Source organism: Schistocerca nitens, chromosome 4 (assembly GCF_023898315.1).
Source record: "Schistocerca nitens isolate TAMUIC-IGC-003100 chromosome 4, iqSchNite1.1, whole genome shotgun sequence".
Lineage (NCBI taxonomy): Eukaryota > Metazoa > Arthropoda > Insecta > Orthoptera > Acrididae > Schistocerca > Schistocerca nitens.
Window position 1 is genome coordinate 124,605,741 of NC_064617.1, and position 14,431 is coordinate 124,620,171.

The 14,431-nt window shown below is 46.1% G+C and overlaps 1 protein-coding gene across 1 annotated transcript in view; it reads right to left on the reverse strand.

The window, feature by feature from the left end:
• The window catches only part of LOC126252163 (sodium-dependent neutral amino acid transporter B(0)AT3), a 169,129-nt gene that overhangs the window by 130,263 nt on the left and 24,435 nt on the right, over positions 1-14,431 (reverse strand). The window contains exon 2 of the mRNA XM_049953031.1: positions 6,379-6,562. Coding sequence (XP_049808988.1) covers positions 6,379-6,562 — 184 coding nt within the window. The remainder of the gene's footprint in view (positions 1-6,378; positions 6,563-14,431) is intronic.

Genomic DNA, 14,431 nt, shown 5'->3' on the forward strand with positions numbered 1-14,431 from the left:
ACCACCCCATAAGGGAAGGCGTCAAACAAGAAGGGAAGCCGGTGGTTCGCAATAATGTTAGTAGTCCACAAGGAGTTACGGTGTCTTTAATTACTACCACGTGAATGCCCAGGTGAATGTTCCCGTAATACAGTACTGCTCCCACCGCCTTGCATCCGTGGCACAGTGCATGGTTTGAACAGTTGTTCGCCTAGATGACAGCGTAAATGTGATTCGTCTGACCAGGCGACGTGTTTCCATTGATCCGTGGTAATTTGTAATGTTGTTGTGTGTGTTCTACTTTAGTGTGGGAAACCAAAGAAAGCAGTCTGTGACTGACTCAGTGCGCTGCCAGACACTGTTATGAATACCTACAGGTGCACACAGAGAACGGTGGTTGGACAGTCAGTCGGTGCACCAGTACTACACTACTGGCCATTAAAATCGCTACACCACGAATATGACGTGCCACAGACGCGAAATTTAACCAACAGGAAGAAGATGCTGTGATATGCAAATGATTAGCTTTTCAGAGCATTCACACAAGGTTGGCGCCGGTGGTGACACCTACAACGTGCTGACATGAGGAAAGTTTCCAGCCGGTTTCTCATACACAAACAGCAGTTGACCGGCGTTGCCTGGTGAAACGTTGTTGTGATGCCTCGTGTAAGGAGGATAAATGCGTACCATCACGTTTCCGACAGTGATAAAGGTCGGATTGTAGCCTATCGCGATTGCGCTTTATCGTATCGCAACATTGTTGCTCGCGTTGGTCGAGATCCAATGACTGTTAGCACAATATGGAATCGGTGGGTTCAGCAGGGTAATACGGAACGCCGTGCTGGATCCCAACGGCCTCGTAACACTAGCAGTCGAGATGACAGGCATCTTATCCGCATGGCTGTAACGGATCGTGCAGCCACTTCTCGATCCCTGAGTCAACAGATGGGGACGTTTGCAAGACCACAACCGTCTGCACGAACAGTTCGACGACGTTTGCAGCAGCATGGACTATCAGCTCGGAGACCATGGCTGCGGTTACCCTTGACGCTGCATCACAGACAAGAGCGCCTGCGATGGTGTACCTGGGTGCACGAATGGCAAAACGTCATTTCTTCGGATGAATCCAGGTTCTGTTTACAGCATCATGATGGTCGCATCCGTGTTTGGCGACATCGCGGTGAACACACATTGGAAGCGTGTATTCGTCATCACCATACTGGCGTATCACCTGGCGTGATGGTGCCACTTTGAACAGTGGACGTTATATTTCAGATGTGTTAAGACCAGTCGCTATACCCTTCATTAGATCCCTGCGAAACCCTACATTTCAGCTGGATAATGCACGACCGCATGATGCAGGTCCTGTACGAGCCTTTCTGGATACAGAAAATGTTCGACTGCTGCCCTGGCCAGCACATTCTCCAGATCTCTCAACAATTGAAAACTTCTGGTCAATGGTGGCCGAGCAACTGGCTCGTCACAATACGCCAGTCACTACTCTTGATGAACTGTGCTATGGTGTTGAAGCTTCATGGGCAGCTGTACATGTACACGCTATCTGTGCTCTGTTTGACTCAATGCCCATGCGTATCAAGGCCGCTATTACGGCCAGAGGTGGTTGTTCTGGGTACTGATTTCTCAGGTTCTATGCACCCAAATTGCGTGAAAATGTAATCACATGTCAGTTCTAGTATAGTATATTTGTCCAATGAATACCCGTATATCATCTGCATTTCTGCTTGGTGTAGCAATTTTAATGGCCAGTAGTGAAGAATCAGCGGTGCATTATCTGCATTTTGGATGCTCTGTGTTGTTTTCCTTAAACAATTTTACAGGAACTATTAGGTAAAAAACTTTATTGTTTCGTTTCACATACCTTGATATGTCAACTTCATTATAAACTGCCTATATTTTCTGTAATGGTCATAGTTATTGCGATAATTCCAAATTAAGGAACTCCTCACACGAAGTTCGAATAGTTTCGAATGAAAAATAGGAGTCGCTATGGGTTTACATTTGGTGCACATTAGGTCATACACTGTTGGGTTGGTTAAAAATGGTTCTGAGCACTATGGGACTTAACATCTATGGTCATCAGTCCCCTAGAACTTAGAACTACTTAAACCTAACTAACCTAAGGACATCACACAACACCCAGCCATCACGAGGCAGAGAAAATCCCTGACCCCGCCGGGAATCGAACCCGGGAACCCTGGCGTGGGAAGCGAGAACGCTACCGCACGACCACGAGATGCGGGCCATACACTGTTGGGAAATGTAGCTCATATTTTGAATTTTTATTGAGACTTGGGAGGAGGTCTTTATCCAACTCCAATGGATTTTTTGTAGCACACCCATATCCAGCCATGCACTTTTCATTACAGGGAAAAGAATTATTCATAAAATCCATCAGCTGTGTTACTAATGGTTAACCAGTTGCGGGTTGCTTATCAAATGGTTTCCAGAGGCAACAAAAACATGCTTATCAATATTTCATGCAGTTATAGACAAAACTTAAAAGTTTGAAACGCTGTCATCATGTATTTGTTGAGGGCTATTATCTAATATCAGACGTTTATCACAGTACATCAAGTATTACAGTTAGAAGCTGCGTGTATGTGCTGAGGCAGGGAAACACATGGCATGAAAATTACCGAGACTATATTCATAGAGCATTTAGCGACTGAGCCGTGGTAAAATTTGCTGTTTTGAAGAGCGCGCCGCAGCACGTTGTGTGAAGCAGTCGCCCTCCGTTTCTGGCGGTGGTGCCGCTGTGGCAATCGCAGCTTTGGTGTCTCCCTCTGGTGGTAAAGGTGAAAAGTTGCCTGTTCAAGTGCATTTAAGGGGCACTATGAGCTCGGCAAAGGGTCAGTCTGAGTCGGTCAGTCGGAGCGAGTCTGATCAGTTGGTCAGCCGGGTCAGTGTGGGGCAGTCAGTGTCTGTCTGTCGTCCGGAGTTCTAGTATGTGTTAGGCCGCCAGTCTGCTCGAGTTTGTTCAGGCAATGGTCGTTGGCAGTTGGATCGATCGGTTGGTCGGTCGCGTACTGGGACGCAAGTTGACTTGTCTGTCTTGAGCGTCGGCGCATATGAAGTCGCCACGTCAGTCCAGTGGGCCGCGCCATATAGCGAGGGATAGTGGCTTCGCGGCCGACACAAGAGCTACAGGAGTCAACCCACGACGTCGGTCTGGCCGGTGCGAACTGCGACGCCGTGAGACGGGAGATCGGCGCGCCTTCTTGCGTCCGTTGAAGCGGCTGGCAGCGGACGGTTCGGGAGAGCGTTTTGGGGGCGCTGCGCCAGGTCTTCACCAGAAATCGCAGTTTATTAGAAGTTAAGTGACTAGAGATAAGTTGTTCATTTACCTGTTAAATTCTACTTGTTTTCTTGGCCAGTCTCACGTCCCCAGCTTGCTCGTCTGTCTCTCGTCCGCATTTGTTAGGCAGTTAGTGTCTGTCTGTCGGTCTGCCGTACGTTAATAGCTGCCTCTGTCATGTTTGTCAGATTCGTTGTTAACGAATTTATTGCTTAAGGCGTAAAGGCCGAATTCCTGAAATATGTTTTTATCATGCCTATCATCTTGAGAGGCGGTATATGTGTAATGTAGAGCATGTTTGTACATTTTATGTAAGACTGCATTTCATGGGTTTTTATTTAAATGGTCATTTTAGTATATAAAGTTGCCACCCTTCAACCGTAAGAGCTTTCCTTTAAAAACAAGTTCCACTTTCGGTGGCAAGTAATTTTTTTTTATATGTGAGTGTTTTGTACCGTTTCCATCCCTCCTATGGGATGCATAGTTTATGTGTTTGTTTGAATTGTTAAAATTTTTAGTTTAAAGTAATCTGGTGTGTTGCAGATTTGTACCAATGTGGTCTTTCAGAGGTTGTTGTGAGCGGTCGTGACTACGGCCGTGTTAAAGGCGAGCGGCAAGCTTCTCAGCCCGAAAAAAAAAAAAAAAAAAAAAAAAAAAAAAAAAGTGTTTTCTGTCTCTGATTAAATTGTAACTTGATATTTAGAGGGTGCTTTCTGATTATAATTTTTAAATCTGTTTTTTTTGCTTTTTTTTTAAGGAAAGAGTTTTTAGGAATAAAATTTCCATTTGTTGAAATTTAATTTGTTTTCATCAGTTACCCACTGGCAACTACTTCCACGTTCACATAGTGTGATTAAATGTGTTAATGTTCTTGATGAATCGTTAATAAATAAAGTAAAATAAATTCTTTAAGAAAAGATTTTGGGAAAGTGAAACCACGTTCAGCGACTTTCAACAAATTTCACACATAATTTCAGACCTCCAAGAACTTTTATTCTCGCTGACACCCCCACAAGATGATGAAAGGATTAGAGTTTATAGCTTATTACATTTTCACTGTTCGCACAGCAAATGTGCTGCATAAAGCATGAGATTTTAATTTATTACTTCTTTACTACTAACTCTATTTGCAACACATTTTATTGACAGTGTCCACATATACTGTGAATGTACCTGCAAAATTATATCCTTGTATGTATATAATTTCGTCCTCAGCTCGTGGTATTGCGGTAGCGTTCTCACTTCCCGCGCACGGGGTCAGGAATTTTCCCTGCCTGGAGATGACTGAGTGTTGTTGTGTCGTCTTCATCATCATCATTCATCCCCATTACGGTCGGAGGAAGGCAATGGCAAACAACCTCCGCTAGGACCTTGCCTAGTCGGCGGTGCGGATCTCCCGCATCGTCCCGTACGCTCCTCGGAGTATGGGACCTCATAATGATCATGTATATAATTTAATTTTTTATACATGAGAGTTCGATTACTTAAAGAATCGAAGGTGGGGGTTTATTGATATATCATAAACAGTTCCAGATATCTAAAAGAGTATTTGGCAAACGATAGCACGCAAATAGGAGATATTTTGACATTTGGTTAATATGACGAACTTTTGTACACATAGATGGCTACTGATTTTTCACTGGGATAACTTTACCTTTTAAGTATCATTTATAGCTCATTTATAGCAGATGAAAGAAGAATACGTGTGAGGTTACGAGAACATAAGTGAAGAATTAATTATGAGCAGCATGTTTTCATAATCTTATTACCTATGGAAATATAAGCATCAACTTCGTATTCCTTCGTATTTTTTAAATACAGTACTGTGCTGCATTTTGGTTCCAGAATATCAATTCTCATTGAGAGAATATAAAAATTTCAAAGATTTAAAGCTGTGAACCTAGCTGACTATCTGTCCTGAAGAAATAAATTATCAGTGTCTTTGACGAACTATAAGATATTTGAAGGAAAAACGTTGATATCTTCACTCTGGCGTGATTTTTTTTGTTCATCTCAAACAGATCGTTGAAAAGCAGAAAGAAGATCCTTTGATACGTTTCAGATTTAGCTACTCATTAGTAGAAATACACTGGGTCACAGGATTCCCACAATATCGTAACAAAAGTGGCAACTTATTTTCGGCTGACTTGTTAAACTTTTTTGCCTTCAGAGGGACGTCGACATCTAAGAAACACAATTCTCTTGTTACCATGCTAATTATTTCTGTTTTTACCAAACATAGTAGAGTCTGCACAACACTCTTCACAAACTTGCTACAGCATTCGCACTTACGATGGAATCCTATATCATAGTCTATTATTAAAGAAACTGTAACGTCTCTTATGTGGACCTGTCTCAGTAAATATTTCTGTCGCCTATTATTTCGTACGTTACAGACGGATACACTGTCTGAAACACACTGCACGCGCTACCAGGCCTAGTAGCAATGGTATACACGAAAAAAAAAAAGTTCAAATGTGTGTGAAATCTTAGGGGACTTAACTGCTAAGGTCATCAGTACCTAAGCTTACACACTACCTAACCTAAATTATCCTAAGGACAAACACACACACCCATGCCCAAGGGAGGACTCGAACCTCCGCCGGGACCAGCCGCACAGTCCATGACTGCAGCGCCTAAGACCGCTCGGCTAATCACTCGCGGCTGCTATACACGAACAACACTAATGCACTCTGGTGAGCTTCCTACCTGTCACAAAGAACTGCAACTCTAATCATTCATATTGCCACCGACGTTGTGTATTTTATGAAATTACCCTGACATCCGAGCATGTTTTCCGGGCGCTTCACTTCTTTTTGTCAGACCGTGTATATTGCAGGCAAAGTGTCATTGTATACGGCCTTAATAATTAGATTAAAAATTTCTTTCCACATTGGAAAAAAAAATGGTACTGCATATTTTGTGTCTCTGTGTGTCCACTGTTACCCAACTGCTTGTAGTGTCCTGGTTCGATGTACGAGAGGGCGTGAAGATTGGTCAAGACCAGCTTGAATAAATAAAATAAATAAATAAGCAAACACTGCTATGCCGCAAGAGCCAGTGCGACTGGAAAGTGGGCTCACCGCCGCCGTTCTTCTGGGCGAGGTAGGGGAACCTCCAGACGTTGCCGAGCCCGACGGCGTAGCCGACGGTGGCCAGCAGGAAGGTCAGCTTGCTGTCCCACGACTCGCGCTCGTCCTCGCCCGCCTCGGGCCGAAACACTTGCTTCCCTTCCCCCGAGCCCATCTTCAAGCCGTCCCGGCTAACCTGCAAAAACAAGTCACACAGCATGATACACTACTGGCCATTAAAATTGCTACACCAAGAAGAAATACAGATGATAAATGGGTATTCATTGGACAAATATATTATACTAGCACTGACATGTGATTACATTTTCACGCAATTTGAGTGCATAGATCCTGATAAATCAGTACCCAGAACAACCACCTCTGGCCGTAATAACGGCCTTGATATGCCTGAGCATTGAGTCAAACAGAGCTTGGATGGCGCGTACAGGTGCAAGAGTAGTGACTGGCGTATTGTGACGAGCCAGTTGCTCGGCCGCCATTGACAAGACGTTTTCAATTGGTGAGAGATCTGGAGAATGTGCTGTCCAGGGCAGCAGTAGAACACTTTCTGTATCCCGCAAGGCCCGTAAAGGACCTGCAACATGCGGTCGTGCTTTATCCTGCTGAAATGTAGGGTTTCGCAGGGATCGAATGAAGGGTAGAGCCACGGGTCGCAACACATCAGAAATGTAACATCCACTGTTCAAAGTGCCGTCAATGCGAAAAAGAGATGACCCAGACGTGTAACCAATGGCACCCCATACCATCACGCCGGGTGATATGCCAGTATGGCGATGACGAGTACACGCTTCCAGTGTGCGTTCACCGCGATGTCGGCAAACACGAATGCGACCATCATGATGCTGTATACAGAACCAAGATTCATCCGAAGAAATGACGTTTTGCCATTCGTGCACCCAGGTTTGTCGTTGAGTACACCATCAGAGGCGCTCCAGTCTGTGATGCAGTGTCAAGGGTAACCGCAGCCATGGTCTCCGAGCTGATAGTCCATGTTGCTGCAAACGTCGTCGAACTGTTCGTGCAGATGGTTGTTGTCTTGCAAACGCCACATCTGTTGACTCAGGGATCGAGACGTGGCTGCCCGATCCGTTACAGCCATGCGAATAAGATGCCTGTCATCTCGACTGCTAGTGTTACGAGGCCGTTGGGATCCAGCATGGCGTTCCGTATTAGCCTCCTGAATCCACCGATTCCATATTCTGCTAGCAGTCATTGGATCTCGACCAACGCGAGCAGCAATGTCGCGATACGATAAACCGCAATCGCGATAGGCTACAATCCGACCTTTATCAAAGTCGGAAACGTGATGGTACGCATTTCTCCTCCTTACACGAAGCATCACAACGTTTCACCAGGCAACGCCGGTCAACTGCTGTTTGTGTATGAGAAATCGATTGGAAAGGTTCCTCTTGTCAGCACGTTGTAGGTGTCGCCACTGGCGCCAACCTTGTGTGAATGCTCTGAAAAGTTAATCATTTGCATATCACAGCATCTTCTTCCTGTCGCTTAAATTTTGCGTCTGTAGCACATCATCTTCGTGGAGTAGCAATTTTAATGGCCAGTAGTGGAAATAACTGTCTTTGTCGAAAAAAGGGTACCATACCATATTCACGCTCAAGATGAAGGAGTTTTGCATTTACGGCAAACACAGAGCTATATTTGATCGCATTACACCGCTAGTCATTACAACACCATGAAGGATGTCAACTAAAATTTAACTTATGTTTGTATTTTGTTGAACTAAAACATTATCATCATTTGCTTAAGGGGGGACGTTGATGTGATTGACCAAAAATGTCAATTTTCGATTTTTTTTTGTTTGTTAGTACAACTCATGGACAATAAGTTCCCAAGGTTTCAATGTTGAAATCGCATCCGAAGGGCCTGAAAACTAGCCAAAATTGTGACGCGGCCTCCCTGCCACACCAAGCTCAGAGGGATAACAACCCCTACAAAGGAGAGGCCTCCAAATTGTATCCTGGATCTTGTCAAGCCCACTTACAGGTTTTTGGCCGATCCTGCACTTCTCAAAAAGTGTGTTCGTGGCAAAACCCAAAATCCAAATGAGTCTCTAAATTCACTCATATGGAAACGATGCCCTAAAAACACATTTTCATCTGCTACAGTTGTCAGAATTGCAACTTATGATGCTGTTATTGAATTTAATAAAGGGAACGTCGGGAGGATGGAGGTATTAGAAAGAATGGGCTTCAAGATAGGCAATTTTACGCAAGACATCCTGAGAAAAATAGATTTACAACGCGCCTCTGCAGCTGAAAAGACAGTTGAAGCCCAGGTAAAGGAAAGAAGACAGACAACAAGAAACCGGAAGAGAAGCCTTGAAGGGAAAGACGACCCTGAGTACAAATGTGGTGCCCTCTGAAGAAGTGACATGAGGAAAAAAGTTAGGTTGAACTTTAAATTGCGTTTCCTGAAAAGTTTGTTTTTTAAAGTTTATGTACCTTTACCTCAGATCCTATGAATGAATTATGAAATTTTGTACACATATTTCTGTAAACCTAATAAACGTTGTCTCAAGAGAAAATTTTGAAATTCTGATTGCAAGCTGAGATATGGTGCAAAGTACTTGGAGTTTTGCATGAATTTAAAATTGTACTTGTGGAATTATTATTAAAAATTTATGAAAATTCTCCTATTTGACCTATTCCAGAAACCTCATGAGAGAAGCTTACAATATATAAAGAGTGAAACACAGAAATTTTTTTTAGAAATCTGTTGAATACTTTCCGAGAGAAAGGAATATACATTATTTTTTGAAAATATAACTTCAAATTTCATTTTTAAAAAAGTTGAATATATATATATCCAAAGGATTTTACATGTAAATGTGTTACTTTTATGTAAAGCGTAGTACAAAATTTCATTGCCATATCTCCAAAACTGTGGATTTGGTGCATTTTTGAAATTGTGTGTGTTTTTCATCAACGTCTTCCCTTAAAAGCGTGTTGGTCCACATTTGGAATGCAATAGAGCAGCGAGTCTGTACGGTATTGATTCGGCAAGTCCTCGAAGAGGTTTCCGGAGAAATGTGGTACCAACTTCTGCTATCTCGGACCGACGAGTCAAAAAGGTCTCCAGAACGCATGGACCTAGATGACAGCCGCTAGGCGGCGCTCCTAATACATTGGTGTCCGAAATTAAAGCAACAAACCACTATTTCTCCGTACTGTATCTAATTCATGATATAATCATACGAACTGTCAACAGATGTCCGTACGATTCTATCCTGCACGGACGACAGCATTCTGGTCAACGTACAGTCACGCCAACGATGACGTCAGGGTAACTATCAAACGCGATAGTGTTTGCCGGGTAGTCCCATACCCACAGTCGCAGTGTACAGTCACAGAGAAGACGCCTGCCAGGCTCTCTGCGGTGGACGACCATAGGAAGAATGGAAGCAGACAGTCGCAAACTGATGTGAGCTCGAAACTGTACCCCAAAGACCAGGACGGGGCTGACCACGTGTAACATCAGAAAGAGAGAACCGTTATTTGGCTGTAAGGGCACGACGGTACCGCCTTAGTACTGCACGGCAACTGGCTTCTGACTTCACAGCATCCACTGGACGTGTTGTAGCGAGGCAAACGGTGTACAGAAGGCTTCGGCAGAGTGGCATTTATTGTCGAAGACCTGCTGTTTGTGTACCTCTGACAGAAGGGAGCGTCTAGAGTGGAGCTGTCAACATGCCACCTGAACAGTCGAACAATGGCGAATGTTCTTTTCACAGATGAATTCCGGTTTGGTCTGGACAGTGATTCTCGACGAATTCACATCTGGAGGGAATGTGAAACACTATTTCGGGACCCAACCATTGTGGAAAGAGACTGATATCGAGGATGATCCCTAAAGGTGTGGGCAGGGATTATGTTGACCACTCGAAACACCTCTTCATGAAATTGCGCGGCTAAATTGGCAAGGTTTAGCTGCTGTCAGGTATCGTGACGAGATATTAGGACATCATGTGCGGTTTTTGCGAGGTGCTGTGTGCCCAGACTTCGTATTGCTGGACGGTAATGCTGGACCTCATAGACCACGCGCGGTTGATGCTTCATTGGAGTGGTTCAAGTGACTCTGAGCACTATGGGACTTAACTTCTGAGGTCATCAGTCCCCTGGAACTTAGAACCACTTAAACCTAACTAACCTAAGGACATCACACACATCCATGCCAGAGGCAGGATTCGAACCTTCGACCATAGCGCTCTCGCGGTTCCAGACTGTAGCGCCTAGAACCGCTCGGCCACCCCGGCCGACGTTTCATTGGAAACGGAAGATATTGCACGAATGGCGTTTCCTTTTCACTCTCCCGATTTGAATCCCATAGAGCACGTCTGGAATGCACTAGCGACACGGGTTGCATCTCGTCACCATCCACCAATCACTCTCCAAGACTTGCGAGCAGCGCTGCAGGTAGAATGGGCGTTATTGCATCAACATGAGATTGAACACATTGTTCACAGCATGCCCCGTCGTTTTGACAGGCCTGTTTTGTTTCCTGAGGTGGTCACACCTCATACTGAGTGCATTAATTAGCTGTCGGAATGTGTGCGTAAATCAGTTACATTGGAAACAAAAAGAAGAACATTTTTGTCTACCGTTATGCATGGTGCAGTTGTTTACGTTCTGTATTCTTTATATTGTTTATACTTTGCTGTCACTTGGTTATGCTGTTTTGTGGCAAAATAAACGCAACCTTGCAAAATTTCGGTTTGTTGCTTTAATTTTGGACACCAGTGTATTTGCAAGCGCTGCTGTCGCCGCCGCAGCGCTGGGTGTGGGCCACGTCCTCCATGCCAGCCTATCGGTGTCCACAGCCATGCTATTAAGCAAGCAGCACGGGAGCCCACACCTCAGCCATCTTCGCCTAGGCTCTCATATTGTTCATTTTATTCAGCGTTGCTTAGTTCTTGATACTGCTACGTCTAAGTTCTCGAGTTGGTTCACGATGTAGACTTGCCGTTCTGTCGTGTTGTCTATCTTGTTTGTCCTTCACTGTTGTTGTCTTTGATGTGAAGGTCGATGGCAGCATGTCATGACTTCACACAAATGCAGGATGCTTTTGGATCGGTACCCCTGGGATTTGCAGTGGGATGATAGAGGCTAGCACGAGTGGAGTGGTTGTAGGAATCTGGAACATCCTATAATAATTAGTACTGGAATACTTTGGGGAATAACTTTTACTTAACTTTGTCCTGCTGCTGCATTCCAGGAACATAACTAATAACAACTGTCATTCTTGAATACAAATGACTCATTAACAGACATTAACTGGATTATACAACAAGCAAAATAACACAATTCTGGTATTACGTGCGTAATACACTCCTGGAAATGGAAAAAAGAACACATTGACACCGGTGTGTCAGACCCACCATACTTGCTCCGGACACTGCGAGAGGGCTGTACAAGCAATGATCACACGCACGGCACAGCGGACACACCAGGAACCGCGGTGTTGGCCGTCGAATGGCGCTAGCTGCGCAGCATTTGTGCACCGCCGCCGTCAGTGTTAGCCAGTTTGCCGTGGCATACGGAGCTCCATCGCAGTCTTTAACACTGGTAGCATGCCGCGACAGCGTGGACGTGAACCGTATGTGCAGTTGACGGACTTTGAGCGAGGGCGTATAGTGGGCATGCGGGAGGCCGGGTGGACGTACCGCCGAATTGCTCAACACGTGGGGCGTGAGGTCTCCACAGTACATCGATGTTGTCGCCAGTGGTCGGCGGAAGGTGCACGTGCCCGTCGACCTGGGACCGGACCGCAGCGACGCACGGATGCACGCCAAGACCGTAGGATCCTACGCAGTGCCGTAGGGGACCGCACCGCCACTTCCCAGCAAATTAGGGACACTGTTGCTCCTGGGGTATCGGCGAGGACCATTCGCAACCGTCTCCATGAAGCTGGGCTACGGTCCCGCACACCGTTAGGCCGTCTTCCGCTCACGCCCCAACATAGTGCAGCCCGCCTCCAGTGGTGTCGCGACAGGCGTGAATGGAGGGACAAATGGAGACGTGTCGTCTTCAGCGATGAGAGTCGCTTCTGCCTTGGTGCCAATGATGGTCGTATGCGTGTTTGGCGCCGTGCAGGTGAGCGCCACAATCAGGACTGCATACGACCGAGGCACACAGGGCCAACACCCGGCATCATGGTGTGGGGAGCGATCTCCTACACTGGCCGTACACCACTGGTGATCGTCGAGGGGACACTGAATAGTGCACGGTACATCCAAACCGTCATCGAACCCATCGTTCTACCATTCCTAGACCGGCAAGGGAACTTGCTGTTCCAACAGGACAATGCACGTCCGCATGTATCCCGTGCCACCCAACGTGCTCTAGAAGGTGTAAGTCAACTACCCTGGCCAGCAAGATATCCGGATCTGTCCCCCATTGAGCATGTTTGGGACTGGATGAAGCGTCGTCTCACGCGGTCTGCACGTCCAGCACGAACGCTGGTCCAACTGAGGCGCCAGGTGGAAATGGCATGGCAAGCCGTTCCACAGGACTACATCCAGCATCTCTACGATCGTCTCCATGGGAGAATAGCAGCCTGCATTGCTGCGAAAGGTGGATATACACTGTACTAGTGCCGACATTGTGCATGCTCTGTTGCCTGTGGTTATGTGCCTGTGGTTCTGTCAGTGTGATCATGTGATGTATCTGACCCCAGGAATGTGTCAATAAAGTTTCCCCTTCCTGGGACAATGAATTCACGGTGTTCTTATTTCAATTTCCAGGAGTGTAGATACGCTAACTAGAGGCTGCGAACCCAGCGAACTGAAGGCTATTCTAATCTGGCTGCGCTCACGACTTGTCGCTCACTCGACCGGTGTGCATCTGCAAGTCTCTCTCCGCGCCATACGGCGGCGCTGCAAGCAAGAGAGGTTGCAATTGCTGGACCGCTATCGATTACCGCAACATATAGCGTGGTGTCTAACGTTGACACCACAGTCTCTCTGTGATTTTCAGCCTCTCACCGTTGGAGCCCTTAGCCGTTTGGCCAGTGTTTCCTGGTCGTGTCCGATTCTGCGGGTCAATGGTTTGTGGATGAAGAGTCGGCGCCCGATAGCGCCTCATATGTATTCAGTTGGGTTCATATCAGGTGAATTTGGTGGCCAAGGGGTCGCCTTGATTCCGGAGTCATGCTCCGTCTGGGTAACGAGTGTATACAGACACGACCATAGACCTGATGTATCAATAACCGTGATTCATTCGATCAGGTGAAATGTTTCTATTGACACACCCTTCAGCTATACTCATCCTGTACCCACTGCAATCGTAATTGATTATCCCGTTGCGTTAATGTGGTAACACACTGAGGTCATCTACTACAGAGCCCCGTGTTTAACAATGTGAGCTTAACGGTGTGTTCGGAAGCACTTGCGCCCGGACCAGCATCATATGCTTTCGTCAGATCTGCCACAGATCGCCACCTATCCTGCCTTACAGTGCAGGCAAGTCTCCGACCTCCACGTTCTGTGGTGAGGCGTCGACGCCCAGCACCTTGTCGCCCACTCATGTGTGCTGATTTGTGACACATTTTTGCTGTCACAAACCGTTTGTGAATTTTGGTTCCTTGCCACGGCGCTCTCTGGCTGGCAAAGTTGATGAAAAAGGCTGGAGCGGCCGCCAGAGGACTCTGGTGTGATCCTCCGAGTGGGAAGATTGCCCTGCAGAGTAGCAAACTGACTGTCGCAACTGACTAGTGAGTGATGGCTCCGAATGCAGTTCTGCCATATTGGAAGAGGAGTGGCGTATGGTTCAAAATGGTTCAAATGGCTCTGAGCACTATGGGACTTAACATCTTAGGTCATCAGTCCCCTAGAACTTAGAACTACTTAAACCTAACTAACCTAAGGACATCACACACATCCATGCCCGAGGCAGGATTCGAACCTGCGACCGTAGCAGTCGCACGGTTCCGGACTGCGCGCCTAGAACCGCGAGACCACCGCGGCCGGCAGTGGCGTATGGTGTTACTGATTGCAATGATACATGCAGCATGCTGATTTTTCATATGC